The sequence below is a fragment of the Anser brachyrhynchus genome (assembly GCF_964034855.1).
Source record: "Anser brachyrhynchus genome assembly, chromosome: 35".
Taxonomy (NCBI): Eukaryota; Metazoa; Chordata; class Aves; order Anseriformes; family Anatidae; genus Anser; species Anser brachyrhynchus.
In genome coordinates, this window is record NC_137728.1 from 157,127 (window position 1) to 183,944 (window position 26,818).

The following is a 26,818-nucleotide window of genomic DNA, read 5'->3' on the forward strand; positions in this document are numbered from 1 at the left end:
ATTTGCGGCCGCAGGAGGGAAATCCCCCCCTCTGGTTTTTGTCACAGGTGAGCTCCAGGAGGGTCCTGCTGGGGGTCTGGTGGAGGCACCAGCCAGGGGAGGCTCCAACGAGACAGGCTAACCGAGACTGGGGTCAGCAACCGGTCCCCAAATCTCCGCTCGCCTCTCCCTGATGTGTTCTAGGTCCCCCGCTGGAGACACCTGGAGCAAGAAGCTCGCTCCTGACATCCCAGCACGATGCCACGCAGACAGGCAGACCGTGCCCCGCTGCGTGACAAACGTCCAGCTCCCCCCGCAGCCCCTGGGGACCCCCAAACCCCGCCGCGGGCCCTGCCACGCACCTCCCCGTGCATCCTCACTTACACGTGTGCGCGGGTTTGTCGTGCACGGACTTGGTTTTGAAGGGCAGCTCGGTCTGGATGTACGCCTTGTGCTTCACCTCGGCATGGGGACCCAGCCGGTCGTCCTGCAGCGGCCGTTTGGCAGACAGCGGCGTCAGGAAGCTGCCCTGGGGTTTGCTGGTGAGCGACGACAGCGAGAGCTCCCGGTTGATGCTGGAACCGCCGGGGCTGGGTTTCCCCGTCCGCCCTCCCAGCGGAGGCAGGGCCATGCCCTGCAGCATTTTGCTGGGGGACTTGGGGTCTGTCCCCTCCTCCCCGAGAGATTTGGGGGGCTCGATGCTGGAGGTGTGAGGCTCCTTCTTGATGACGCAAGGTTTGGATTTCTTCTTGAGGATCTCCCGCAGCGTGTCGATGGGCGAGCCGTTGACCGACCACTCCGTCACCCCCATCTGCCGGAGGTGGGAGCGAGCGTGGCTCGACAGCCCCTTGCGGTTCTCGAAGTACTCGCCGCAGAACTCGCAGCGGATGTCCCGCACCGGGTCAGCTCGGGAGGCTGCGGGGAGAGAGGGGCGGCGTCAGGGGGAGCAGGGTTGTGCCTACCCCTCCGATCCTTCCCCCACAACCCACAGAAGAAGCTGGGAACCCAGGAGCAGATCCCGCAGCAGGACCCCAAAGCACCCAGTGATGGCTAAGGAGAACACACAGCCCCTTCTCGGAGCGAGACGTATCACAGAACCATAAAATGGTTTGGGTTGGAATAGACTTCAAAGCCCGTCCCAGTTCCAGCCCCCTGCCATGGGCAGGGACCCCTCCCCACCAGCCCGGGCTGCCCAAACCCCATCCAGCCTGGTCCCGGGCACTTCCAGGGATGGGGCACCCACATCTTCCCTGGACAACTTGCTCCAGTGCCTCACCATCCTCATGGTGAAGAATTTCTTCCCTTTATCTAATCCAAATCCATCCTCTTTTAGTTTAAAGCCGTCACCCTTTGTCCCTGTCACTACACCCCCTGTCAGAGCCCCTCCCCAGCATTCCTGTAGCCCCCTTTAGGTACCGGAAGACCACTACGAGGTCTCCCCAGAGCCTTCTCGTCGTGCTGAACAACCCCAACTCCTTCAGCCTTGCATTTCGGATCCCACATCCCCAGCACAGAGGGAGCGTGGTCCCACCCGACCCCTGGACGGGGGGAAGGCAAGAGCCACGCACTTACAGAGGTTCAGGGGAGACATCTCCTCCCGCGGGGACCAGGCTCGGTCGGAGGGGTGGGGGTCTCCGTGGAGGCCTCCTGACATCATCTCGCGCTTGATTTCCACCCTCAGCTGGTCTTGTTTGAGCTTCTTCTGCAAGGAGGGAGGAGAGAGGCCTGGAAACATCTTCCGGGCAGTAGGAGGTGGGGACGAGGTAGGAGACTGCCCCAGGGGACTGCCTGGTTGCTGGACCTTCTTGGCGAGGGTGGGGATGTGAAGCTCTCCAGGACCCCGAGGCTCCAGGGGTCCCATGCTGCCCAGGAAGGTCTTGGCCATGGCTTTCTGCCCGGGGCCGGCGGGGTTGGAGGCGCCGCTCCGCGGCTGGGTTCGGCGCTTGAGGATCTCCCGCAGCGTGTCGATGGGCGAGCCGTTGACGTACCACTCCGTCACCCCCATCTGCCGGAGGTGGGAGCGAGCGTGGCTCGACAGCCCCTTGCGGTTCTCGAAGTACTCGCCGCAGAACTCGCAGCGGATGTCCCGCACCGGCTCCGACCCAGAGGCTGCGGGGAGAGGAAAGGGAGAATCGTGACTGTCGGGCCGGGCGGCCGGGCAGGAGGACGCAGCCCGGCGGTGCCAAGAACGTCCCCATCAGGGCAGCCCAAAGCCAAAGCCATGCGCCCAACGAAACCAGTCCTTCACTGGACGTGGAAGCGAGCAGGACCAAAACCTCCGCGTTGACGCGTGGAAAGCCCAGCGCTGTGTCTCCGCAGCCCCCTCCCCAAATCTCCTGCCTCCACGAGGCCCCAGATCTCAGCACGTTTCTGACGACAAAGAGGAGGGAGATGAAGGTTCGGCCGCTGAAAACAAGCCGCCACCTGAACCACACAGCGTCCTGGAGGGGAACACGTGGCAAGACCTCCACACCAAGGGGGTGACCTGCAGCCCCTCGGGACTCCACACCAGCTCGAGGAGACGAGCGCGTGATTTAAGCGGTCCCTGATGGGGAATCGAGACAGATCCCTGCCCCAAAGAGAGGTGAGATGCTGCCAGCAGCAGGCAGGAGTCAGGGAGAGGTGTTCAGTGCCAGGATGCTCAGGGAGCGCTGTACAGGAGGGGGAACGTGGCCAGAAGGTTTGTTTCACCGCCTCAATTGAGGTGGCAACAGGCTGGTCTGGGTTTTGGGTGCTGCTGAAGCGAGGCCAGGAAGGGACAGGGCAGCAAGAAGGGACAGCGACGAGAGGGGACCCACAGAGATGAGGCGGATGCGTTGCAGCACCCAAAAGAAGGGAGATCTGCTGACTTGAGCTGTGGGAGCCGCAGGTTCTTTGGGCCAGCTTTGGGGGGGGGTCTCCACCCTCCCCAGTTTAGGGAGAAGAGGGAAGAGGTGGTTTTGAAGCCTTTGCTGTTGACGAGGTCATTTAAACCTGGCTGCAAGGAAGAATGAGGGCTGAACGCTGCATGTTCTGACTGCTGGTGGAGAGCACCTCTGGTCCTGCACACCCAGCAACTGCGGCTGTCCCCATCAGCTGGCCCAGCCGGGGGATGTGCTGCAGTCCCAGAGCACTTTGGTTGGGAAAAGCACGATAGCAGTCAAGATGGAGCAGCTCCGCAGCCCCAGCAAGAGCTAGGAGAAACCCTGCAGGGTCTGCAAACCCCCAGCCCCTTGGCGCCGAGGGATGTGAGGTGTTAAAGCCGCGCTCGGCGCTCTCAGTACAAGGCAAGGACTGAACCCAGCGGACAGACGCCCTCTTCTCCACGGGCTTTGCTGCAGGGAATGGCTCCAAATGTGGTGCAATTCATATGGGGAACTGTCCTAAGAGACCGGCAACGCATGAGGTCTCCCAAAGACCTGGCTGGGACTGGACTTACGGCTGGGAAACACCGGGAGGCACGAACCATGCGCCTGCGGGGTCGCAGCACAGGTCCTTCCCGGCAAGCCTGCGCGTTGAGCGAGCGGGGAGACAGCAGAGAAAAGCTGAGACGCGACCAAACCCCACGTGCTGATGCAAGGCCGGGTACCGCTGCCGGCCACCGAGGCCCCGCGACCGCATCTCAGACTCAGCCGACCTCTCTGCTGGTCTGTGAGTGAGCAGGAAAGGGTCGAGACATGCTTTAGAGCGGATGTTTGTGCCCTCTGCGATCGCTCTTATTGCAGGACACAACCCAAGCGCCTGGTTCCAGCTGGAGGTGGGTCTCCTACGCGCTCTGGAGGAGGCCAGATGGTTTTTGCAGCAACACAACCCTGGCTGTGGGCTGTTCCTGCTGCCCGGCTCTGCTGGGCACGGCCAGCAAAAAGGATGAAGAACGAATGGGCCAGAGAGGTCGAACGCTTCCAACTGCTTAGGAAAAGGTTGCCAGCAAGATCTGGCACTGTTGGAGAAGAGTAAAAACCAGCGGGCTCCAGGAGCGGACAGCATGCTCCGTGCCCGGCTGCAGAGACACGAAGAGCTCAGAGGGCAGAGAGCCGGCGAGAGGGAACAGTTTTACTGAAATCACGACGGGGAACGAACAGAAGCCCAGACAACGAGGGCTGTCCCCTTCCGACGGTCGCGACAGAGCAGCACGATCTCCTGCTGCATCCTCGGGCGCGGCAGCAATCAAACGCTGCCTCCTGCACCGAGCTCTCCCACCCCAGCACCAAGCAAAGGGATGCTCAGCGTGCCAGGAGAAGCCAGGGGTTTCCCTCTCTCCATCTCTGCCACCTGAGACCTACTGGGAAACACCGATGGTAAAAACAAACAAACAAACAAAGAGACTCACTCAAATTGAGAGGTCCTTCCTCATCCGCCTGCGGCCACTGTGCCTTCGGGGAGCTCTGCAGGGGGCTCAGCGAGAGCTTGGAGCTCTTATCCTCGGGGTTTTTCGGAGAGGGGGACCCCGAGAGCGCCGACGGCACCTTCTTGAGGATAGGGGACCCCGGCTGCGAGAGGCTTTTGGAGAAACCCGGGGGGGATTTGATGGCTTTGTTGACGGGGCCGTCGGGCGGGCGCTCGCCGCCCTTGCCGAGCGCCAGGAGCGCGGGCCGCGGGGAGCCCGCCGCGCCGTCCTTGGGAGAGCCGGATTTCTTGACGAGGGTGGGAGACATGGGGCTGCCGTCGGGTTTGCCCTTCTGCTTCATCAGTTCGTAGAGCAAGTCGATGGGGGCCCCGCTGCTCTCCGACTCGGCCACGCCGAGCTGCCGCAGGTGAGAGCGAGCGTGGCTGGAGAGGCCTTTGCGGGTTTCGAAGCAGGCGCCGCACACCTCGCATGTCGTGAGGTTCTGGGCTGCAGTTGGAGGAAAAAAGAGAGGGAGTCAAGGCTCGTCACGGCCACCAGGTGCCACCGCGGGAGATTTTACTGTCCCGAGCCCTCATCTCACACCTCGAGGCTCTCTGCTTACCCCTGGGGAAGCCAGGAATTAACCAGGGAAGGGAGAGGAGAGCTGCAAGAGGACAAAGCGCGCCGCTCGTGCGCGCAGCTCTGCCGTTCTCCCTGCCCAAGGCTGGCGGGGACGCTTTTGGACGTGATTTTGAAAGCCCTGCCCGTGGCCCACCAGTCGCTGGCAGGCTCCAAAAGCTGGCGGTGAGGGAGGGGACCTGGAGTGCACCTCATCACCGTGCATCACTGTTTTGGGAACCAGGAGCACTGAAAGGGACAGGAGGGACTGACCGAGGTGGTGCGGCATCTCCCACTTGATTTTTGACAGTGTCCCAGCCCTCAGCCTCCAACACCACATCCCTGAGTTTGGGGCACCATGTCCCCAAATTTGGGGCACCACGCCTCGAGTTTGGTGAGCAACGTCCCGAAATTCAGGGCACCACGGATGCTGCGGGGACAGGATGTGCCGTGCTCTGAGGTGAGATGCTCCGCACCTCAGCCCGCTTCGCCAAGAGGCCACTCAGCTCACACTGAGCTAAAACAACCTCAGGAAGGCCACTGCTCATGGAAGCGACGGAGGCATGAGCTCTGAAGCAGCTTCCATCCCACCTCTAAGAGGTCGCAGCCCAGCTCAGCCGGAGGCCGGACCCTCCACACCATTTCCCTGCCGTGAAGCCGCCAGCAAGGCTGATTTCCCCCGTCCACCCCCAGAAGACAGATGGCGACCGGTCAGGCGTGGGGGAGGTACTCACATTTGGAGTCCTGAGGCTCTGGCTTGCTCCCGGGCGGCTCAGGAGACAGTTTGGTCCCTATCCTGCTCGTGGGCTGATCCAGCTGCCCGGCGGGAGCGCTTTTCTTCGGCAGCGGCGGCGAGCCCACCTCCATGGCCACCAACTCCTCCTCCTCCGGCGCCAGAACTGCCAAGAGAAGGAGACCGTCAAGCCCCCGAGCCTGGGCAGGGCGAGGAGACGCGTGCGTTTGGGTGATGCCGGGGGAGAAAAGGGTCTCCCAGCTGCACCCTGCTCCGTAACCAGACGCAAGGAGCTCTGCCCAGCCGAGCTCACGGGGGGAAACGGGTGCAGCTTCTGCAGCGACCAAGCCTCGAGCGGGGCTGATGGATGCTTTCAACACACGACGCCCGCGTCACCGGGGGGCTGAGGCGCTGTGAGCCGCCAGCAGGCCTCGGGAGCACCTGGGGACGGTGACAGCTCCCCGGGGGACGGACGGAGCCGCCGGCAGCCCCGTGAGGGCTCCGAGGTGGATTTGGGGCTGCCGGGGGGCACGGTGCTGCTGCAGGGCGATGCTTCCTACACCGGGGACGGCGCCTGGGCACGGCCAAGGCTCGCCTCCCCACCTCGGGGCTCTGCCCGCGGCCCCGCAGCGGGAGGGCGAGCGCGGGCAGCCGAGAACGGGAGCGGAGCCGCCTCGGCCCGGTGACGGGAGCCGGGAGGGGCCGGTGCCGCCCGGGAAGGCCGGGCCCGGGGGGCTCGGCGGGGGCCCCGTGCGGCACAAAGCAGGGCTCGGCGGCAGCTGAGGACAAAGGAGAGCGGCGGCCGGGCGGCGGCGGCCGGCCCCGGGGCTCCCCGAGCGGGCCCGGGCCCGACGGCGAGGCTGAGGCCGGCGGCGGAGCCGGGCCCGGAGCGGCGGCGGCGGCGGGGAGGGGGTGGGGTGGGGGCCGCGGGCGGGCCTGGGCGCGGCGGTGACGGGAGGAGGGGGGCGCTCACCGGGCTCGGGCGTCGCCTCGGGCCCGGGTTCGCCTTCCCCGCCCCGGTCCCGGTCCCGGGGCCGCGGCGCCGCCGCCGCTTTTGTCACTTTGGGCGGCGAGGAGGTGGAGGCCGCCATCTTGGCTCCGGCACATGCGGGGCGGCCGCCAGGCCGCGCAGCCGAGCGCCGAGCGGGCCCGGGCCGGCCTCAGGCCGCGCCCGCCGACGGCGCCAGGGCGGGCAGGCGAGCGCCGAGCCCGCGGGGCGCCCGCGGCGGCGGCGGGAGGAGCGCCGAGAGATCGATCGGGGACGGGAGCCCCCCCCCAAAAAAGGGGGGCCCCCCCCATAAAACAGAGGGGGCCCCCCCCATAAAACAGAGGGGGACCCCTCCAAAAAGAGGGGGGGGCTCCCCTACACGCAAAGGGGACCCACACACAAAAAGGGGACCCCCCCACACACACACGAAGGGGGGACCCCCAGACACAAAAAGGGGGACCCCGCCCCCAAACACACCCACAAAGGGGGGACCCCCCCACAGCACGGACCCCCTCAGGTGAAGGGGGGACCCCCACACGAAGGGGGACCCTCCCCACGCAGCAGGGACACCCCCCCACATAAGTGGGACCTCCCAGACACAAAAAGGGGGACCCCCCCCCACCAAGGGGGATCCCCCCCCCACACACACACAAAGGGGGGGCCCCCCCACAGCAGGGATCCCCACACACAAAGCGGGACCCTCCCCTCACAGCGGGGACCCCCCACACACACTCACAAAGGGAGGACCCCCCCCCCAGAAGGGGTCCCCCCCACATGAAGGGGGGACCCCCACATGAAGGAGGGGGACCCCTACAGTGATAACCCCCCCACACACAAAGTGGGGACCCTCTGGGCCCCCTCACCACACCTCTGCTCTCCCCCCTGGGGCCTCGCTGCCCCCACGCACAGGCCAAGGCCCGGCCCCGTGCCCCCCTCACACCGCTGCCGTTCCGGCCCCACAGCCCCTCCGTCGGCCTCCCCCTTGGTAATTTGCCCCCAGTAAAAGGGGTAATTTTGCCCCCCCGGCTAAAAAAAAAAAAAAAATGTAATTTTGCACCCCTGGTAAAAGGGGTCCAGGGCAGCCGTGTCCTAAGGCACTGCCGCCCCCCTCCACAAAGGGAGTAGTACAAATAATGTGCAACCACAGGTCAAAAACTTAAGGGACAGGAAACAGCAGCAAAGTCTCCCTGAAAAACAACCAAACAAAAAATAAATAAATAAAAAAACCATCACCAGACCAACAAGTGCTACCCCAGCCAGCTGAGAACCTCAGGTTTTAGGCAAAAACTATCCCAAAAGCACAGCAGGTGTTGGGAGAAGGGAGCCCTGGCCTGCCTGATGGGGGAAAAAAAAATTAAAAAAAAATCAGGTTTCCCCTGCGGGAAAAGCTAAAGAGCTCAAAAAGCCACTTTTGCCACTGGTGGAGCTACGCAGCTGAACGACAGCCAGAGGGGCCCAGAGCACCACGAATTCAGGAGCCACTTGGAGGAACGGGAGCACATAGGACAGCATGTGCAGCCGTTACCTTGCACGAGTTGGACCCAAAACCTGCAGATTTTGTCTGAAATTACACCGCAAGAAAGCACATGCTATATGGCTTGCCGTTCCCAGAGCGGAGCAAACAAAACCAAACGAAACCAAACCAAGAGGAGAGCACCCGCAAGAGCCACAGCTAAAATAAACCCAGAGCCACACGCTGGACGCTCGGTTTTTCAGCATGGGGAAGCCTTTAGAGGTTCAAATTCCCACTCACGTTTGCATCAGAAGACTTTACCAAGCACTTAAAAAGTACGGCTGTAGATTAAACACAGCCAGCTTCTGTCAGGGTAAAAAATAAAGAATTAAATAAAAACCACAGCGGGGCAGTTCCTGACATTTTAGGAAGTTTCAAAGCCCACCGAAGTAAGCTGAGAGCCCCCAGAGGCTCTGGTCTTTGGGCTGTAATGACACAGGGGGTGTCGTTCGGACAGCTTTTGGGTGCTGAGGCGACACATCCCCTCTCAGAATAGGGGAGAGACACGCTCACAATAGTGGCCGATATCCCAATAACTCCAACACACCTGGAAAATCGGTTCTGTTCTGTTTGTTGACTCAACTTTGCCCCGCAGCCTGAAAAAGCGACAATGGAAAGACCTGGCTGAGAGATTTCATGCCCTCTCCCATGGCTGTAGCCCAGTTTGTGTGAAAACGGAGCTGAAATCCAGGCTAGAAACCAGCGTACGGCTTCCCTCTGCTCGATTGCGGCACTGCACACCACCAGAAATCTTCAGAGCCCAGGAGAAAATATGGTATCAAGGGCAACAGCCCGCTCTGACCCCATGCAGGGGAAGGAGGGAAGTGAAGCAGGAGGCCAACAGGAGCTTTTCAGTAACCTGAAACTCAAGAAAGGAATCAAAAGACAGCAGAAAGTAGGTCAGGCAGCGGGCGAGCACGGAACAAGCGCGTGGGGACACAAATCAGAAAGGCCAGCACAGGAGGAGAGCGTGCCCTGAGAACTGTGACGCGAGGAGGGTTCTCGGGGCACATTAGCTGAGGATGGGGATATTGTCACCTCCATCCCCTCCAAACTCAACGTGACACGGCCTTGAAGGGCCAGAGGTGGCTTTGAAGGTGGCCTCACTTGTATATGGGGTCAGGCACAGACCTCCAGAAGGTTTTTCTAGCCTCCATTCATCTGCAATTAACATAGCCACCGTGGGACAAGCAGGACGCAAGACCCTGTCCGCAAAGCTCGAGCATTTTGATTCCTTTTCTTTCCCTTTGCAGCACAGCAACCACAATTAAGAAGAGAAAGCAATGCTCAGAATGGAAACCAGAGCTGCCGCAGGGCTGCGCCAAGGTCTTCGGGCTCAAGTCGAAGTGAAAAGGAGGAAACGAGGCTCAAAGAAGTCTACAATAAATGTCTTCTTCCAGCCTTAGCTGTGCTGGGGGAAGAAATCGTCTCTTAGGGGCTCCTCTGGGAGATGACCACCCTCGTTCTCTGTGCACGAAACCCCGATGACTCATTTTAGGTTTGCAACCTGAACCGGCGCAGTTGGGTTCACATGGAATAGATGTGTCCACCAGCAGATCAGCACCACCAGAGAGGGCACAAGACCAGAAGTTTTGGAGCCTTCCCACCAGGCAGGTGAAGTTGCAGAGGATGGCAGGATGGTGGGCAAACCCAGGGCTTGTGCTCAAGAAGAGGACGGAGGATGAGCAGGGGAATTCAGATCGGTGACCCTGTGATCTGTGGCTGCTCAGACACCGCAGGTAGGGAATAAGTAGCCAGGAACAAACCACAGATAAAATAAAAGAAAAATCCCACCCCGCTCTGATTTTTATCTTCTCTTGAGCCTCTTGCTGAGGCTCAGGCTGTGCTTGTCCCTATCCCGGATCCCACAAAATCAGGATCATCTCCTGGCCTCGGCCACGCTGGTTCTCACCCCCAGGATGAGAAGAGCTGGAGGGAGGAATCAAAGGAGCTGTGGGGGGCCGTGCCTACTCGAGGCTCTGAGCAGAACCCCATCACAGTCCCCACTGACGCCCTTAAAATGAATTTTACAGCCCCTGACACTCGCCCCCTCTCCCTTTTTCCTTGGTTGTCCCCTGGAAGGAGCCCCCTGTTCTCCACACATCCTCTAGCCCCATGTCATCCCGATTAGGGTTGGAGCCAGTGCCTGGAGAACGAGGAAGACCAGTGCCAGACCAAAGCTGGAAGAAGATCTGGAGGGGAAAAAAAAAAAAAAATCCAACCTGCTCCCAAATGGGTGGGAGTCAGAGACAACTGCAGTGCTGCACCAGATGATCGGCTCACCAGGGCAGAGATTTTGTTGGCTGAAAAGACAACTAAACCATCGAGCAGAACACTATATAAGAGTATACACAAAGAAGAGTACAAAAAGTACATAATAAATACAGAAATCCAGGATGTAGTGAGATAAGGACAGAGCCACTGTCGGGAACGGAACAAGGAGAACCAAAGTGGTATGCAAAATGCCTCTGGGCCAACGAGATGAAGGAAATTGTTCAGGTCTACTGGGAAATAACCCCAAAGGACATCTGGCCTGGCCAGTGGTGGTAATCATCGTTCGGAGGAATTCGGTATGTTTTGTATGTTGTATTTGGAAGGAAGCGGAGAAATGCTCTCTTGGAATGATTAAGTATTTTCTCCAAGTATCTGGGAAGGGGCTGAAGGCAACTGGAGTCACAGAACGCCTGAATATCCTGAGTCAGAAGGGACCACAAGGATCATGTCCAGTTCCGGGGCAGCCCGAGAGTTAAACCATTCGCCTCAGAGCATTGTCCGGACGCTTCCTGCACACCAGCAGGCTTGGGGCCATGACCACATCCCTGGGGAGCCTGTTCCAGTGCCCAACCACCCTGCCAGGGAAGAACTTTTTCCTAATATCCAATGTGAACCTCCCCTGATACACCTTTAAGCCCAAAACCACCTTGCATCCTGTCACCAGATAGATCAGCACCTCCCTCTCATCTCCCAACTCAACCACCAAGTATCCTCAGCTCCTCATTCATTACGTCCTCCAGTCCTTTCACCACCTTCGTCGCCTTTCTTTGGGCACATTCTCCTATTTTTTACATCCTCTTCGTATTGCGGAGCCCTCACACAGCACTCGAGGTGAAGCCGATGCTGAGCAGAGTGGGACAATCCCTTACGTCCCCTGGTCAGCAATGCCATGCTCAACGCACACCGGCCCGTGGCTGACCGTTTTGGCCACCTGAGCACATTGTTGGCTTGTACTGAGTCAAATATCAACACCACTGAGTTACCATCGAGCAAAATCCCCAGATCCCCGTTGGCAGGGCTGCACCCCAGCCTTGCCAGCCAGCCAGCCTTACACCATCCCAGCTGCAGAATCCAGCATTTGCTCGTCAAATTTCTCACGGTTGGTGATTGCCCAGCGCTCTCATCTCTTCATCAACTCCTTCAGCAGCTCCTCCTAACTTGCATCACCTGAAAACTTCCTTGGTGTGCACTCAACACCTGCGTCCAGCTCATTGATACAAACATTGAAGAAAATAAATAAATAAAAAAACAAAAAGGCCCGAAAATCAAGCCCCGGCGAGCACCGCCAGCAACTGGCCGCCAGCCTGATGCATCGCCCCATTTAGCACAACCCTTTGAGCCCGACCCTTCAGCCAGCTCTTCACCCATCGCATCGTGTCCACATTGAGCTGGACATTTTCTCCAGAAGGGTACCGAGAGAGAGAGTCTCAAAAGCTTTGCTAAAAGCCAAGAAAAAACACATCTACCGCCTCTGTCCACCAGGTGGGCAACCTTGGCATAAAGGGACATTAAATTGGTACGGCGTGACTTTCTTCTTTCTCTTTCCTTTCTCTTTCTTCTTTCTCTTTATGAGCGCACGTTGGCTTTGACCGATGACTGCACTGTCTTTCAAGTGTTTTTTTCACTAATGCCCAGAGTAATTTTCTCCATAATTCTAACAGGCACCGAAGTGAGACTGACAGGCCTGTAATTACCAGGGGCTTCTCTCTTGCCCTTCTTGAAAATTGGAAGCCATTTGCTAGCTTCCACCTATCATGGGGCACTGACTGATGGTCTATGCTCAGCAAAGACGCTTGGAAAACCACCTGCAGACAAAGTTCTGCGGAGAATCTGGGGAGACGTGCCACCCCAAACCTGCTGCTTGTGCCTCCAGCTACTTCATAAAAACCTGTCCGAGCCTCTGAGCCCAGCACTGCTTCGGCCGCACCAACAAAAACAAACCAGGGAAAAAACAGATCAGGAAGGGAAATTTAGGTCTAGCAGACCTCGCCTTCTGAGCCAGCAAGGGAAGCAAAGGGGAGTTAAATCTGGAAAAAGGGGGGAACAACAGAAGAGAATGGCACCAGGTCTGCAAAAGCAGCGTGGGGGACGGAACAAGGTGAGGCAGGCTACAAGGAAGGAGAGCTGCAGGACGTTTTGGGGAGGATGCAATTGCCTAATACTTCCCAACGCCTGCCAAGAAGCGCCACGTGTTCTTCGAGGCAGCTGCCAATAGGTGGGGAGCAGGAGATACACAAACAGCATCTTTAGCAAGGCAAGACGGGGTTTAAGGAGGCAGCAGCAGCAGTTTGGGACACCTCTGCCCATCACGGCCTGCGTGGAAAGCCATGGATAAGTGCAGGGACCTCTCCACAGCAGCTACCAACTGCACAAGGATGGCTGGAGACAGCTTGAGAGCCAGCAGTCCCACAGAAAAGTGTGAAAAAAACAGTTTTCAGGCTTTCAAGTTGTTCAAAAACTGAACCAGAGCAAATGCTGCAACCTACCCCTACATCACAGCCCATCCTGGGGTGGGTAAGAGCTAAAATAACCCTTCTGCTCTCCACAGCACCGAGGCAGTAACACGTCTGATTTGGAGTGCAAACACTTCGGGGAGGGTGTTCAGACCTACTGGAATCACTAATGATTGAGGGAATAAAATCACGCCTGAAAAGGGAAAGATTTCGTTTGTAGTCTACGGGAGAGCAACAAGTGTTGGTTTGGGTACCGTGGGTTCGCTTTGCAGCAGCAGGAGGGAACACAGGTGACCCCTGGGGTCCCCCAACGTCTCTCAACATCCTGTTTCTGCTCCTACCTAAACACCCAACACTCAGTTCTGACCTGCCCAGCCAAGTTCAGGTTCTTGCCACAGACCCAAACATCTACTTCCTCCCTTTGACTCTTGGTTTTGCTTAAAGGCTGGCTTTTTAGAGAAGCAGCCAAGTGTGCAAGACCGGCAGTAGCCACCCACCTCTCATGCTCTGCTTGCCAGGAGAGGAGTGGTTAAACCCACAGGCCTTTCCCAACACTGCTCTTCGGTCTGGCTGTGCATCCCACCCACAAGCAGCTCTGGGAGGAGAGGCTTTGCCCCAAGAGCACCAAAACCATCCAAGGGTCTGCTCATGCGTGGCACTGCGGTGATTTGGTTACAAGAATGCAACCGTGCTCATTGAATTGCTCTCCGGGCTGCAGAAAGCAAAGCAGAGTCCTCCACCTTCGTTTCCCTTCGCACCCCTGTTAGAAACCACAAACCGCAGCCAAAACAGAAAACAGCTCACGACAATGCTCCCCAAAAAGGGGATTTTGGCACTCAGCTGTAGCACAACAGAGGGTTTCAGCCAAGAGTCTACTGCAGAGCTGCTTTCGAACATTAACAGCCCAAGATGCATCTCGCAACACAGGCAGAAACCTTTTGGCAGCTCGTGCTCGTCATTTGGTAGTGGTCAGGAAGGAAGCAGGTGGCAGTTTGCAGCGTGCAGGTGCTGAGCCATGAGCGATCGGCACGTCCCGGCATCGCCGCTGCCGTGAGATGGAGCCACGCATCCTGCATCCCCACCAGCTTGCAACGGGCAGCGCCGCAGAGATACCGCTGACTTGGAGGGCTGCTGCTGTGCCGGCGAGATGGAAAGGCATCGATCTGTTGTCAGATGGGCTTTCATACTGTGTGCCAGGAGCGTGCCAGCACAGACTTGGTTGTGCCGTCCTGAAGCATCCACACCGCAAACACGCGCCTGTCTGAGTGAGAAAACTCGCTCTGAACACACATGCTATCGATCCCTGCTTCACCACCTGCCACCATAGCCTGCTACCAGCCCGTATCTCATTAATATTGCTTAAAAACATCTATAAATTATGTAATTAGCATAAAACACATGCAGAGAATGTTAACGCTGAGCAGGTGCCCTTAAAGAACAGCAGTTGAGATTTTAGCATGGCCGCTAAGACCCACGAGGACACAGGGAGTTTGCTTGAGCTCTCAGCGCTCGAACATCTCACGAGTGATTTAAACAGACAGAAGGACAGGTGGGTTCACAAACAGCCCGAAATCCTCCTGCTACAGACCCGTCACCCCCCCATCTCCAACCACAATTCAATAACTGTTTGCTCAGCTGCTTTTCTGTGGCCGGAGCAAGAGTTAAATAAATATTGCAATGCGACGAGTGCTGTTTCATTCTTAAATCGGTTGCGACAGATGCTTTCAACTCGTCCTGAAAGAGCTGCTTCAGACTCAAAGCAAAACAAGGAGGGGTTCAACTCGCAGTGAGCTATCTCCACGCTCCTAGCTAAGAGACTTCAACCCCCATGTCTGAGAGCGTTGTCCAAAATTCTTCAACTCCGGCAGGCTCAGTGCCGTGACATCAGCCAGCTCTCCGAATACCCTAGGGTCCCATCAGGTCCCATAGACTTATATGCACCCAGCTGAAGCAGCAAATCCCACACAAGTTTGGGGTTGGCAGAGAGTTTATCGTTTCTGTAGTCGTGGTCCTGCAGCTCAGGGCACTGGGCGTCCCAGGGCCCATCATCAGTGTTATAGAGGCAAAGACGACACTGAATGTCTCTGCTTTGTCTACGTTCCCATTTGTGAGGTGACCAACCTCACTAAGTAAGGGACCAATGTTAACAGCAAAAGGAGGACCAGCGGTAGCATATTAAAAAAAAAAAAAAAAAAAAAAAACACTTTTTATTGTCCTGCACAGTACTGGCCAACTTCAACTCTAATTGAGCTTTGGTCGCACAAATTTTCTCCCTACAAAGTCAAACAGCATCCCTGTAGCCCTCCCATGTCACCCGACTCACTTCCATTGGCCACACACTTTCTTTTTCTGCCAAAGCTCTGGAAAAAGATCCCTGCTCAGCCAAGCCAGCCTTCTGCCCTGCTTGCTTGACACCCAACATTTTGGGATTGCCAGTTCCTATGCTCTTAGGAAGTGCTGCTTAAAAATTGACCAGCACCAGAGGGCTGTACCAGGCTGGTGTTTTCCAGTAATGTCTCTTGCCCCAGGAAAGCAGCAGCTTCCCCACAGGTTGGGCCAGGTAAGTGTTTCGACCATCTCAGGATCAGATTTAAATACAAAAGCTCACCCTTAGCACTGATCAATATCTCCAAGTGATCTGCCGTGCATGCTCTGGTTGCGCAACAGGTTGCCAAGCCCGGCGCGCAGTCCTAACCGGAAAGTTTTATGCTCTCTTGATTTACTCATTTTCTTCACATTTGCTCCCAAAGACATGACTTGTAAGGAAATACAGAGCGAGCAAATCCAGGAGTGCTGTTTAAAAGTGGGTTTGAACTCTTGCTCTCTGTTTTCCAAAGCTGCGAGGCTGCTTGCAGGTCACACTCATCCAAAGCGTCCGCACTGAACCTTACACAGGTTTAAAATAAGCATGCCAAAGTCAAGCTCCAGCTCCCGACTTTTACCTTTGTGGCCAGATGATTCTCAACCTGATTTCTCCCAAACACCCGTGCCGTGCCTCCATCCCATGCCTGACAGGGTGGGCTTTTCTCCCCTTGCCCCATCATTTTGTAGGCAAATGACACAGTGCAACCACCACGTACAAAACACCGGAGTGGGGAGCAGCATTCATTGTTTCCCTGGGGGTTTGACACCCTCTCCAGTGACTTGGCTTTAGGTTACAGCCAGCCAGCTGGCATTTCGAGGCAACTAGAGATGGGCACAGTAAGGAGTGGGAGATGTTCCCAGCCCTGTGCCAACCAACATCACATGCTGAAAAGTTGAGTGACGTTGCTTGAACCGATAAGCAAGATCATATTTCAAGACATGCTCCTTTTTTTTTTTCTCCTCCTTCTTAAACTTAACACTGGGGACATTCGATATTAGTTGCACTATGTTAAGAATTGCATTAACCTCCTTCCCTATGAGTGGTTTGTTATGGAAAGGTGGCTGCACTCTTTCTTCACCGAGACATTTCCACATTCCATTTCTACTAAATCCTGAGCCCGAGTTTTTAAAACAGCAGCACTATCTATAATGGTTTGTGCCAGTGAATTTTGGGCACTGGCAGACCTAGCAATTGCTGAGTGATGGTCGAGGGCAGCAAGAGCATCCAGCCACTGGCAGCAGAAACCCAGCAGAGCCCTCCAAAAAGCCTCTCATTGGCATCAGCTGCTACCCTGGGCTGGGAGCTATTCATCTTCCAGGGTCTGCCATGCCAAGAAAAGAGAGCTTGGGTTTGGTCGTGTTTTTGTTTGTGTTCATTATGGTCAAGACTTGTTCCAAAGAGCGACCAGGCATGTGGAACAGTCTGGAGAGCCAGGATTACAGGGTTTTTGATATTTCATTTAAAGACAGATGCATCCCTGCAGCGAGAAGCTAACGTAGGATTGTGCTGAGCAGAACCTGAACAAGAAGCAGCTTCGAGGACTTAAAGACACTACCAGAAGTGGCAGGTATCCGTAGGTGGTAATGGAATGCCCAGAGTTACTTTTTCCTAATGTGCAAGCAAGTTTTCCGTCTTTGGAAGAATGCTGTTATTGCAAAGACTTTGTGCTAAGTCAGTTTTTTGGCACCTCACAGGGAAACCTGAAAGCTGTTTGGGATGGCCACTGCTCTGAAACCAATGCTCCTGTGTGAACCGTTTGGAGCTCCACTGATGGAAGGAGACCGGCTCAGACCCAAATCTAAACTTTACACTTCCCCCCGCAGTAACATACGCTTACAGAAAACGAGCAGCCGAGGGGCGAACACAGCTCCTCCTGCCCTCTGCACGGCCAAGGAGGAGGGCGGCCACGCTCTGCTCTTCATCTTTGGCTGATGGAAACCTCATTCTTAAACACGACGCTTTTTACATGACAAAGCCTGAGCATCCAAGCACAGCTCCCAGGCAGGAGGCAATCCCTCCATCCACCGCTCGAGACCTTTCATCTACCACATTTCCATCTACTGCCCAAAAGCAGGATCAGACCCATCCAGCACAGCACGCGACCCTTGGGGATGCATAAATCAACATCAGGTTGCACCAGCTAAACCATCCCCTGTGAACAGCCCCAACGAGGCTCTGTTCAACAGAAAGACGCAAGGTTCCGGCTTGGCGTTATCAAAAGGGTTTCTGGCTTGCATGTGCGTTCACGGACACTCACCGTCTCTGTAGGACTGCAAGGACTCATCTCCCCAGGATGGGGGGAACGGGGACAGAGGAGATCGTGGAATGCTGCACTCGGACATGGGGGTCATGCTCTTGCGGGGCACAAAGCCGTGCGCCTCTCGGCTGGGGGACGAGGGCTCCGCTCCCACCGCTGCCTGCAGCATCGGGTGCTCCGACGAGTTGGCCAGCAGCTCCTTGAGGATGTTGATGGGCGAGATGGTGAGCTCCCAGTTGGTAATACCAAAGTCCCTCAGGTGGGCCCTAGCGTGGCTGGAGAGCCCCGCGCGCGTGTCAAAACCGGCCCCGCAGAACTCGCATCGCATCAGGCTGAACGTACTCGGGTCAAAGTTCGCAACTGCGGAAAGAAGGACAGACAGTCAGTGGCTAAAACCCCGGATCAGGCCTTCAAGGGGGGCGTTATTCCACCCGACACAACTGCTCCCCATCGGTTGGCGATGAGGACAGGCGGGGCAGGGAAACGCACCGTGGCCACTGCCATTCAGGCCGGCCACAGCACCATACGTACCCATCCTCAGTGGGGTTTTCTCAACCCCACCGATTAAAACAAGAAAATAGAAAGCACGGTGAATTGAATACATACTACCTTTTTTCTTCTTCTTTTGGAAGGAAAATTTTTGCTCAATAGCTTTCACTTCTTCTGCTGAGATGAAATGACGGACGTTGTAGCTCACCCCCACCCTGTTGAGGTGGCCCCGCACGTGGTTCGCCAGCCCGATACCGTTGTGAAACCTATCTGGGCAATAGGGACATTTCCTCTCCTCATTCTTCAGCATGGGCGAGTCGGAGTCCAAGAGGTCATCGAGCTCCAGAGGACCCTCCAGAGGAGAGTCCAGCAGGAGCATATCCAAAGGAAGAGGCTCTTCCATCATGAAATCCCGGGAAGGGAGCGCTGCTTTCTTCTTGAAGGGCTTCCCCCGGGGCCGCTTCGTCGCCTTGGGATGCGGGTTCACCTCCTCCACGAGGACAAGGGGTACCATCATCCGCAACTGGTGCTGCTGCTCCTCCGAGGCTATCGAAGAGTCCGTGGCTTTCAAGGTGTCTCTGAACGTCCTCTTGAGGTCCAAGGCAGCTTGAGGGATGGTGACGGCTTTGATGCCTCTATTCTCGGTCAAGTCCGTATCTGGGGTTACGGAGATCTCCTCTTCCACGCTCCCCATGTCGTTGATCAGCATCCATTTGTGCCTAATGTCCTCCAGCCCCGTCGAGTGGCTCCTGAGACTGTCGCCTTCTGCTTCAAGGTGCCGAGCTGCTGCTTTTTTTTTCAGCTGCTGCAGAGCAAACTGCGAATAAACCTTGGTGGAGGAGAGGCTAGACAGCCCCAGGTTTTTATGTGGGGCAGCGTACGGAGCCGCTTTCCTGGCATGAAACCCTGATGACTGGTAGTCCTTTTTACTAGCCTCATTGCTCTTGTCGAGTCTCGGGTGAGTTAGGGAAAAACCGTGAACAGCTTCATAATGAGATGCGCTTTCTTGGTGGGGCGGAGGGAAGAGCCGGTCTGCTTTGCCAAAATAATCAGTCTCTGCAAACCGGCCCGGCCTGGCCGGGCTGTAGGCATCTCGGCTAGTTCCTGGCTGATTGGGGTCTTCCTCGTATGGCTCCGTGTCCCAGGAGAGGTGGGAATGGGCGTATTTCATGTGCTCTTTGAGAATGTTCTCGTTGGGGGCCGGGAAGCTGCAGAGCATACAGGTGCTGAGCCCTTTGCCGCTGCCGTGAGGAGGTACCTGCACTTGCAGGGGCACGTGTTCATTTGGTTTGAAGTGTTTGTAAATGCCGTGCACGGGGCTATCCCGCGTTTCTCCGCTGCCCGTGCTTCCAAAGAGATTCAGGCTCTTTGCTCCTTGGTCCTTCCTCTCCTTGACGTGCATCTTGGCGTGCTGGACAAAGATCTTGGAGGAGTTTGTGCCAAAGACGCACTTGGGGCACTGCAGCCGGGCTTCCCGGCCTTCGTCTGGAAACTCGTTCAGCTTCTGGATCTCTTCAATAATTTTTTCCCTGGATTCTTGGTGGAGCCTTTTGTGCTGCTCCAGGGACGTGGGGTCTCCGAATGCCCATCCGCACTCGTTGCAGCAGAACTGACACTGCCCTCCCAAAGCATCTCTGTCTTGGTCCCTCCCTGGTCCACGATTATGCTGAAGCATGTGATCCATCAAATGTTCCTTCTTCTTGAAGTAAATGCTGCACTCAATACACGTGTACACCGTAGGGTCCTCCTCTGGGCCCAGCTCCTCCTTCCCCTGCTCCTCTACCAAGACGCTGCACACGTAGGGCCTCATCTCAATGTCATAGGAGCTGCAGGGAGCAGGCTCCAGAGACATCAGCGGGATCCTCTCCACCGAGTCTTCAGAATTTACCGTCCAGGACTGTTTGCCAATGGCAAGGTCCGTGCCGAGCTGAAGACCCGGCTTCTGTATCGTCCACTCAGCTGCACCGAGTGGGCTGATCTCGCCCAAATCTGAGTCGACCACCAGCCCCTTCCTGTGGGACGAGGCGCTCTCGAGGGATTTGGACTTGCCGAGGACAGGGTTTAGCGTTTTTCGGAACACCGTCGGAGTCAGCGGAGGAGGCACTTCACGCACAGCTTGTCCCCGAAAGGGCATGTTGGTTGCTACATCTGTTGGCTTGCTTACGTCTTTGTAGTGAGGACTTGGGCTTTTATTGGGTCTAGAAATCCAGTCGACCCTCTGGATTCCCCTCTTGCTTTTCTCTAAGTGCTCTTTGCTGAGGCCTTCAAGTTGCTTTGGTTCATTTTTAAGGTATTTCTCTTCCCCACCACTAACTGGTGCCCCCACACAAGGGCTGGGCATCTCTGCTGCCACCTTGCCAGCGTCCAGGTCCTCAGAGTCGCTCTCCAATTCCTCGGGATCCACCTGCACAGTATTTACAACCTGGGGATCCACTGTGAACACCGACTCCTTTCCGCACCGCGCGTCCTTCGAGTCCTTCACGCCAGAGAGTCTCTCTAAAGTGCTTTCTTCTCTGCCGTCGCCTGCTCTCGTCTCCAGGGCGGAGGTGTCCCAGGCCATGCTGCCGGACACGGTCATGTTTCGCAGGTCCAAGGAGCTCCTGGCATCCGTTCTGTACAAAGCCTTCTGGAACTCTAAATGCTCTTCGTTCGTGGAGCTGCAAAATAAGTTTTGACAGTTATTAGCTGGTTAACAGGACAGCAGGAACATTTCCACCTCCAAAAGGCCCGTCGTGGAACCGGGGTGTTATGGCATAACCCAGGGTGGGGATTTCACGGTGACTCCCACATCACCCCGAACATTAAGGATTTAGGACAAAAAAGAGCCAAGGACTGCTCGGCCCTTCCCACCCTCCTTTGACCACATGCAGCTATAATCGGGTCTGAAATCTTCTCCTGGGCTTTCTCCAAGCTCGTTTCAGTCCTGGCTGCATCTGCTGCCTATGGTGGCTCTTCCACATTTGTGGTGGGCACAGCAAACAGGAGCATCCTCCTGATAGAAACTTCAACGTCCCCATCACCACGTGCCCGATTCCTGCCCTGGGCCAGAAGTCACCTTTCCCTTGCTCCATCCCACTTTCTGCTTCTCCTTCCCTTTTTCCCTTGCTAATGCCTTGGGATGCTGCACGCTTGGGCATCTTATTGCCTTTTCACCCAACCCACCAAGGATATTTGCTCTTAGCGATGACATTTGTTACTAACAAGCCAAAGAATAGGCCACCGAGCTCTCTGAAGTTGCATAAAAACAGAGTTAAACACCAACATGGACTATACCAAAGGTCTCTGGGACCAAAAGATGATTTGTCCCCATGGTTAAATGCAAGTCCTCCTCCCTGCAGCAGCAGTGGGAAGTGCCAACCATCATCTGTCCATCTTCCATTGCAGATACCACAAGCCACGCTAGATCGAGTGTGGCTTCCCCACACATCCTCCCCCAAACCCTCAGCAAGGACCCCATAGCTAGCAAGATCTCAAACATCTGGAGAACAAGACCCTCAACGGGGGCATTGGGTGGCCCCATACCACCCAACAGGGTGCTGTGGGCACCACCACCGCACCAAAGATGTGTTAGGTCCTGGAGAGGGGCCAAGCATGCCCACGGGCTGTCCTGAAAGTCCTCCATGGGGGTTTGGAGGCTTCTTCCAGAAGAAAAAAGGGACACACTCAGGGCCAAGAGGCTGCAATGAAGGCACTTGATGTTCTCCAAGATGCCCCAAGGGACTGGAGACATCTGTATGAGACTAGCAGCGATGAGATGGGACCTCCAGGAGCCCCAAACCCTTCTACCAGGGTGGTGGCAGGCTCACTGGGGAAGCCAAGAGCCTCAAACAGCACCAAATCACCACATTTCGGCTTCTGAACCATGGTCCAAACAATCCAGCCGCCCCAGCCTCCCCAAAGAGCAGCCATGACTTCAAACTTTTACGGGAGCAAAAAGCCCAATGCCGGCAGAACCCCTGAGGCTCCTCCGCGTTCCCATCCCTTCCCCGAGGATGCCACTCGGCTTCCGACCTCGGCCGCCGACCTGGCACCTGGCTTCTCCCCTCCATGCAGCACCCGTGGCCACAGAAGGCCACGTCCTGGTGCCTGCCCCCTCCTAAACCATCCCCCAGGAAGAAACCTGCTGGACCGCGGAGCCCGACACCCAGAGGAGCCCAATGACTCGAGACCTCGTGCAAGGAGCTGCTCCGGGCCAGCTTTAAAACACCATCTTCTGGGTCAAGTTGTGCTGCCGGGAGAACAAAGCGCCTTTGTTGGAGACAGCAGAGTTGCCAGCTCCGCTCGACTCCCGTGCTGCTTCCCTCTCTCTATCTTTTTTAAACCTCTTTATTTCCAAGAAAGCAAAGTTTAGGGGCAAACCGACTCTCCCACAACACTGTGCTCGCCCTTCCAGCTCCAATCTTTCCCTACTTTATTTTTTTTTTGAACTTGAGAGAAATTGCTGTGGACAAGAGCATGGGCCCTCTATTGTCCATGGCGTGATATCAGGGAAATGTGATTCCCATATGCACTGTAAATCCTGCAAACGTTATTAAAAATAACTCGCGAAGGAAACCGCTGGCCCAGGAAGGATCAGTCAACAGCAGATACTAAAATAAGCCCATTAAAACATGCTGGGCATTGGCTGGATTGCTAAACAGGCTAAGAGAGAGCGGTTCTCACGAGGAGGGACCCAGCCCCTTGCTCTGCATGAGCCTTTAAATCACCTCTAAATCTGCTTTCTCCAGCGCGCTCAGAGGTGTTTGGGACACCCCCTTAAGCAGCTTGGGGATGCCCATGCAAGCACCCACCTCCCAGCACCTCCTCCCCTCACACCAGGGACAGCCCCAGCAGCACGAAGTGGAACCGAGATGCTCCGAGGGGTGATGCAGGGTGGGCAGAAACACGGTGGGCTGGTGGGACGCGGATAAATGAGACTAATCGGAGAGGTGGCGTTGCTCTGTAGTGATGGGATGGTGCTGGCTGGCTCTAGAGGGACCTGGTGACACCCTTGGTGGTGGGACAAGCCTCTTTGGGGACAGCCAGGTGGATGTTTCAGGGCTTTTTGTAACCGGAGTGCTGTCAGCGAGGGGAAATGGGCTCCTGGATGCTCTGCAACATCCCCTGGGCACTTACCCGAGTTCGGTCCTGTGAGCTGGGTTTGGGACAGCACCGGAGAGGGCAGGATCAGGCTCATCTGCAACAGAGAGGAAAGCTCCAAGGTCAGTGCCCAAGCGAGGCTTCTTCAGCAGAATTTGCAATAAATGTGATTTTTGCGTTTAGAAAAAGAAAAGCTTTCCCAGCAGATAAACCCCCCTCTGCTCCTGCTGCCCGTCCTTCCCTCCTACAGCCGGGTCCAGATTACGGGAGGATTTCCGAGCCACACTTAAGAGGGTTTAATCCCACGCGCAACTATTTGATGTATAATCGGTCCTGCAGCTAAGCAGTTTATAGGGAAGATGTGCATGCCTCTGGCCGCGCTCCTGCCATCCCAGCTCACGAAAGCAATACCTGGCAGGGTTGGTTTTGTCCTCCCTGCAAAGAAAACCGCGACCCACCAGCTCTACATGTGGGGCTTGCAAGCCTGGTTTCTCTGGGTGCCCAGAATGGCGCTGAGCATCATCTGGGGCTTGGAGGAGCTCTGCTTTGCTCTGGCGTTGCTCAAACCTCAGGGATGGTTCCTGTGCTAAATCACACACCTCCAACCCCGCTCACAAGATGCAAGGCAGGATCGTGCTTTCCGCGGTGACAACAAGCAGGAAAATCCTCCCGCTGAGCTACGTCAGGCTCAGATGCACCTAGATCAGCCCCGCAGAAGGGGGAAAGCCTTCGGCGACGTCCACGGAAGACGCATGAATCGAACCTACCTGGCCCAGACATCATGAGCAGCAAGAGGAGCAGGCATAAGCAAGACTCGCCGGTACGTTGCGGCTACAGAGCCGATGTTGTCCCCCTGTCACCAGGACCTACTCTGCCACGCGATGCCCAGGAGAGGGTGGCAGCTGTCCCCAACTTCGGGATTACTCCTGGAGCAGCCACGGGCTCTGTGGAGCTCAGGGCAGCGCGCCAGGGTCCCGCTCCTCATTGTTTTACTGCTGTGCACAGCCCAGATGCTGGCTTCCCCCTGTCCTGCTCCAGCCACGTGTCGTTGCCGCACCGCCCATCCTGGCCGTATGGAAAGCAGGGACTCACTCGTTATTGCGTGGGGAGCTTGGAGAAGCCGAGGCGTAGCTGGGTGAATCCCCATCGCTTCCTCCCACGAGCCTGTGGTCTGGCCCCAAGCAAACCAGCTTGCTCCTGGGACTAGGAACCGTCATCAGGATCTCAGGTCGTGGGCTGCCCTGGGGCTCATCGGCACAGTGGAAAAGCCAGGACAGCCACGGGGAAGAGGAGCAGGGGGTCCACAGCCCCAAATATGATGCTCACAGAGAGGAGAGAGAGCCAAGGCACTCAGCTGCCACCATGCACCAACCAACAGCCTGAAAAGCTTTTAAATCTGAATGCAAAAGAGGAGAGGGAGAAGGAAGAGAGCTGCAAGTCCCGGCACGGGGGATGCTTTGGAAACGCACAGCCAAGGAGATGGGTTTTGCTGCAGCGGTCTAGGGGGTCAGCCTGCGAGAGCCTCACCAGCCCCAACCGACCTCCGTCCCCTCCTTGACTGATGCAACCACGTGCAGAGTGCGTTTATTTTACAGATTGCTGCTGGCATGCCGTAAGTCGAGTGTGATGGCCCAGGGAATGTGGTATTCAGGCCACCGCGCTGGTTATGGAGATGGAAGAGGCAAGGCAGGACCTGCCCCGAAAGCGGAGGAGGAATGTGAAAAGCTGGGGCTGGTTTTCCATCCTCCTGACATTCCAGGTGAGGCACATCAGAGGTGAGACTTTCGAGGCTGAGAATCTCTAATTTGGAGGCCTCGTCCAGAGAAGATGATGAGTTCTGAGGTCTTTCATCTGGCTGCAGAGCTAGGGCCACACATGTCACCGGGGCTATCCAACAGTAGTGTCCTCAGAGGCCAGCTTGCAGCAGAACAGCATCCCTGGCTCCTGGGAGATCAGGGTTTTTTTGGCTTCGTAGTCATTTTGGAAAAGACCGTCAGGATCCAGGGCCAAGCTGCCGAGGTCACAGGGGATGAGCAGCGTTCATTCAGGAAAGCCTGAGTCACCAACTGGCCCGGTTGGGCATGCCAGGGGGAAGGGACGGGAAAACCCAATCCTCCCAAACCGGCAGATTTTAAAACACTTCCAAAAAAGAAAAAGAAAAACAACAATAAATCAAAAGCAATGAGGAGGAGAGGGGCAGCTGAGGATGGAGGGGCCGACTGCCACGAAAGGATGGTGGCAGAAGTCTTCCAGGGGCTCTTTTGTTCTCCCGAGCTCCAGCATGGCTCCTATTTTTAGAAACTGTCTCCTTTAGAGGAAAACATGCAGTGATTTATCTTTCTCCTGATGAGCACGTAACTGCACTCCCTGCAAATCCTGGTTCCTTGGAAACAGCAAGAGATGAGGGAGTTTAATGTCTTGGACTTAGCAGGCTCAAATTTACCCTCTATGGTAATCCAGCAAGAGCTGCTCCTCTAACCACAGGAGCGTGGCTGCAGCGTCTCCCAGGAGAGTGGCACGGCAAATCTGAACTCAGCTTTGAGCTCGCGGGATCCCCGGGAGGTCGAACACCCTCGTCCCGTGCCCGTGGGTCTCCCCTCCCTGTTTTTCCTCTACAGCAAGAGTTAAAGCAGCCTGGCCAGGACACCAAGACGGTTTTCAAAAATCAAGCCCATCACATGAGCTTGCAGCAATGCTGGTGGCCAAAACACACACAAAGGCCGGAGATAAGGGAAAGCCCGCGCCGTTCCCAGCACGGGAGTGGTTACACAGGGACCAGGAGCTCTCCTAGACGCGGCGGACTCAGTTCTAGACATAGTTGGCGATGGTTACTTACATAACACGTTTCAAAGGTCGTGGATTGAGAAATACCGACATCTCCTGAAGAGCCAAAAGAGCCCCGGCTCATCAAGGCCGTCACGGTCAGGGCTGATAAGCGGAGGTCAACAGCACGCTCAGGAGACGCGCTTTTGCCTAAACCTTCACCACCACCCAGGAACACACCGGGAGGCACCGCAAGGTGCTTTTACACACCACTGTCCTTCCAAATGGCAGATCCTTCCTACAGAAGGCATCTCCAAAGGTTGTTTTCTACCAGATCCTTCTTACACAAAGGGTCTCCAAAGGTTATTTTCTACCACGTTTTTCCTACAAAAAGGGTCTCCAAAATTTATTTCCTACAGGAGCAACTCAACACTTATTTTAAGACCAATGACCATCGTGTTGTGACATCTGATTTTTTTTTTTAAACAGCGTTGCCCATCGGTAGCTCACAAAGATGTTGGTAGATCCAACGTCCGATGACATGAATCCAGTGAAGGCTCCCAACCACCAGGGACTGGAGGACCCGATGTACAAAGACGGGGAAGTTGGGCTTGTTCAGCTTCAAGATGAGAGCAGGAAGGTGCTGTCTACAGCTACTAATTGGAGGGTGTAGAGAAGACGGAGCCAAACTCCTCTTGGACATGCAGAATGAAAGGGGAAGAAAGTCACAACATGGGAAACTCTCCCCTGTGAGACTGGGATTGCCCTGGGACAGGCCTGAGACATGGATGAGTTCCATCCCTGGAGATGCTCCAAACTCAACTGTATGGGGTTCGACTGACTCAAACAACTCTGAAGTTGGCAATGCTTTGAGTACAGGCATGGGCTCAAAGCAAAAAGGTCTTCTGGGTGGCGGTTTCCATCAGGACTCTATTAGACCAGCTAGAAGCAGGGAGAGATTCTTCCTTCTGAAAAGTTCAACCAAAAAATATATTCTCCTG

The 26,818-nt window shown here is 56.1% G+C and overlaps 1 protein-coding gene across 4 annotated transcripts in view; it reads right to left on the reverse strand.

Moving 5' to 3' along the window:
* The window catches only part of WIZ (WIZ zinc finger), a 50,609-nt gene that overhangs the window by 2,458 nt on the left and 21,333 nt on the right, over window positions 1–26,818 (reverse strand). Inside the window, exons 3-10 of one of the 4 annotated variants that reach the window (XM_080571677.1) lie at window positions 23,091–23,151; window positions 18,093–20,632; window positions 17,487–17,846; window positions 5,638–5,802; window positions 4,289–4,792; window positions 1,781–2,088; window positions 1,552–1,681; window positions 364–894 (exon numbers count right to left, since the gene is read on the reverse strand). In XM_080571677.1, coding sequence (XP_080427803.1) covers window positions 364–894; window positions 1,552–1,681; window positions 1,781–2,088; window positions 4,289–4,792; window positions 5,638–5,802; window positions 17,487–17,846; window positions 18,093–20,632; window positions 23,091–23,151 — 4,599 coding nt within the window. Of the gene's footprint in view, window positions 1–363; window positions 895–1,551; window positions 2,089–4,288; window positions 4,793–5,637; window positions 5,803–17,486; window positions 17,847–18,092; window positions 20,633–23,090; window positions 23,152–26,818 lie in introns of all 4 variants that reach the window. The other 3 variants (XM_080571676.1, XM_080571675.1, XM_080571678.1) reach the window with 3 other exon arrangements.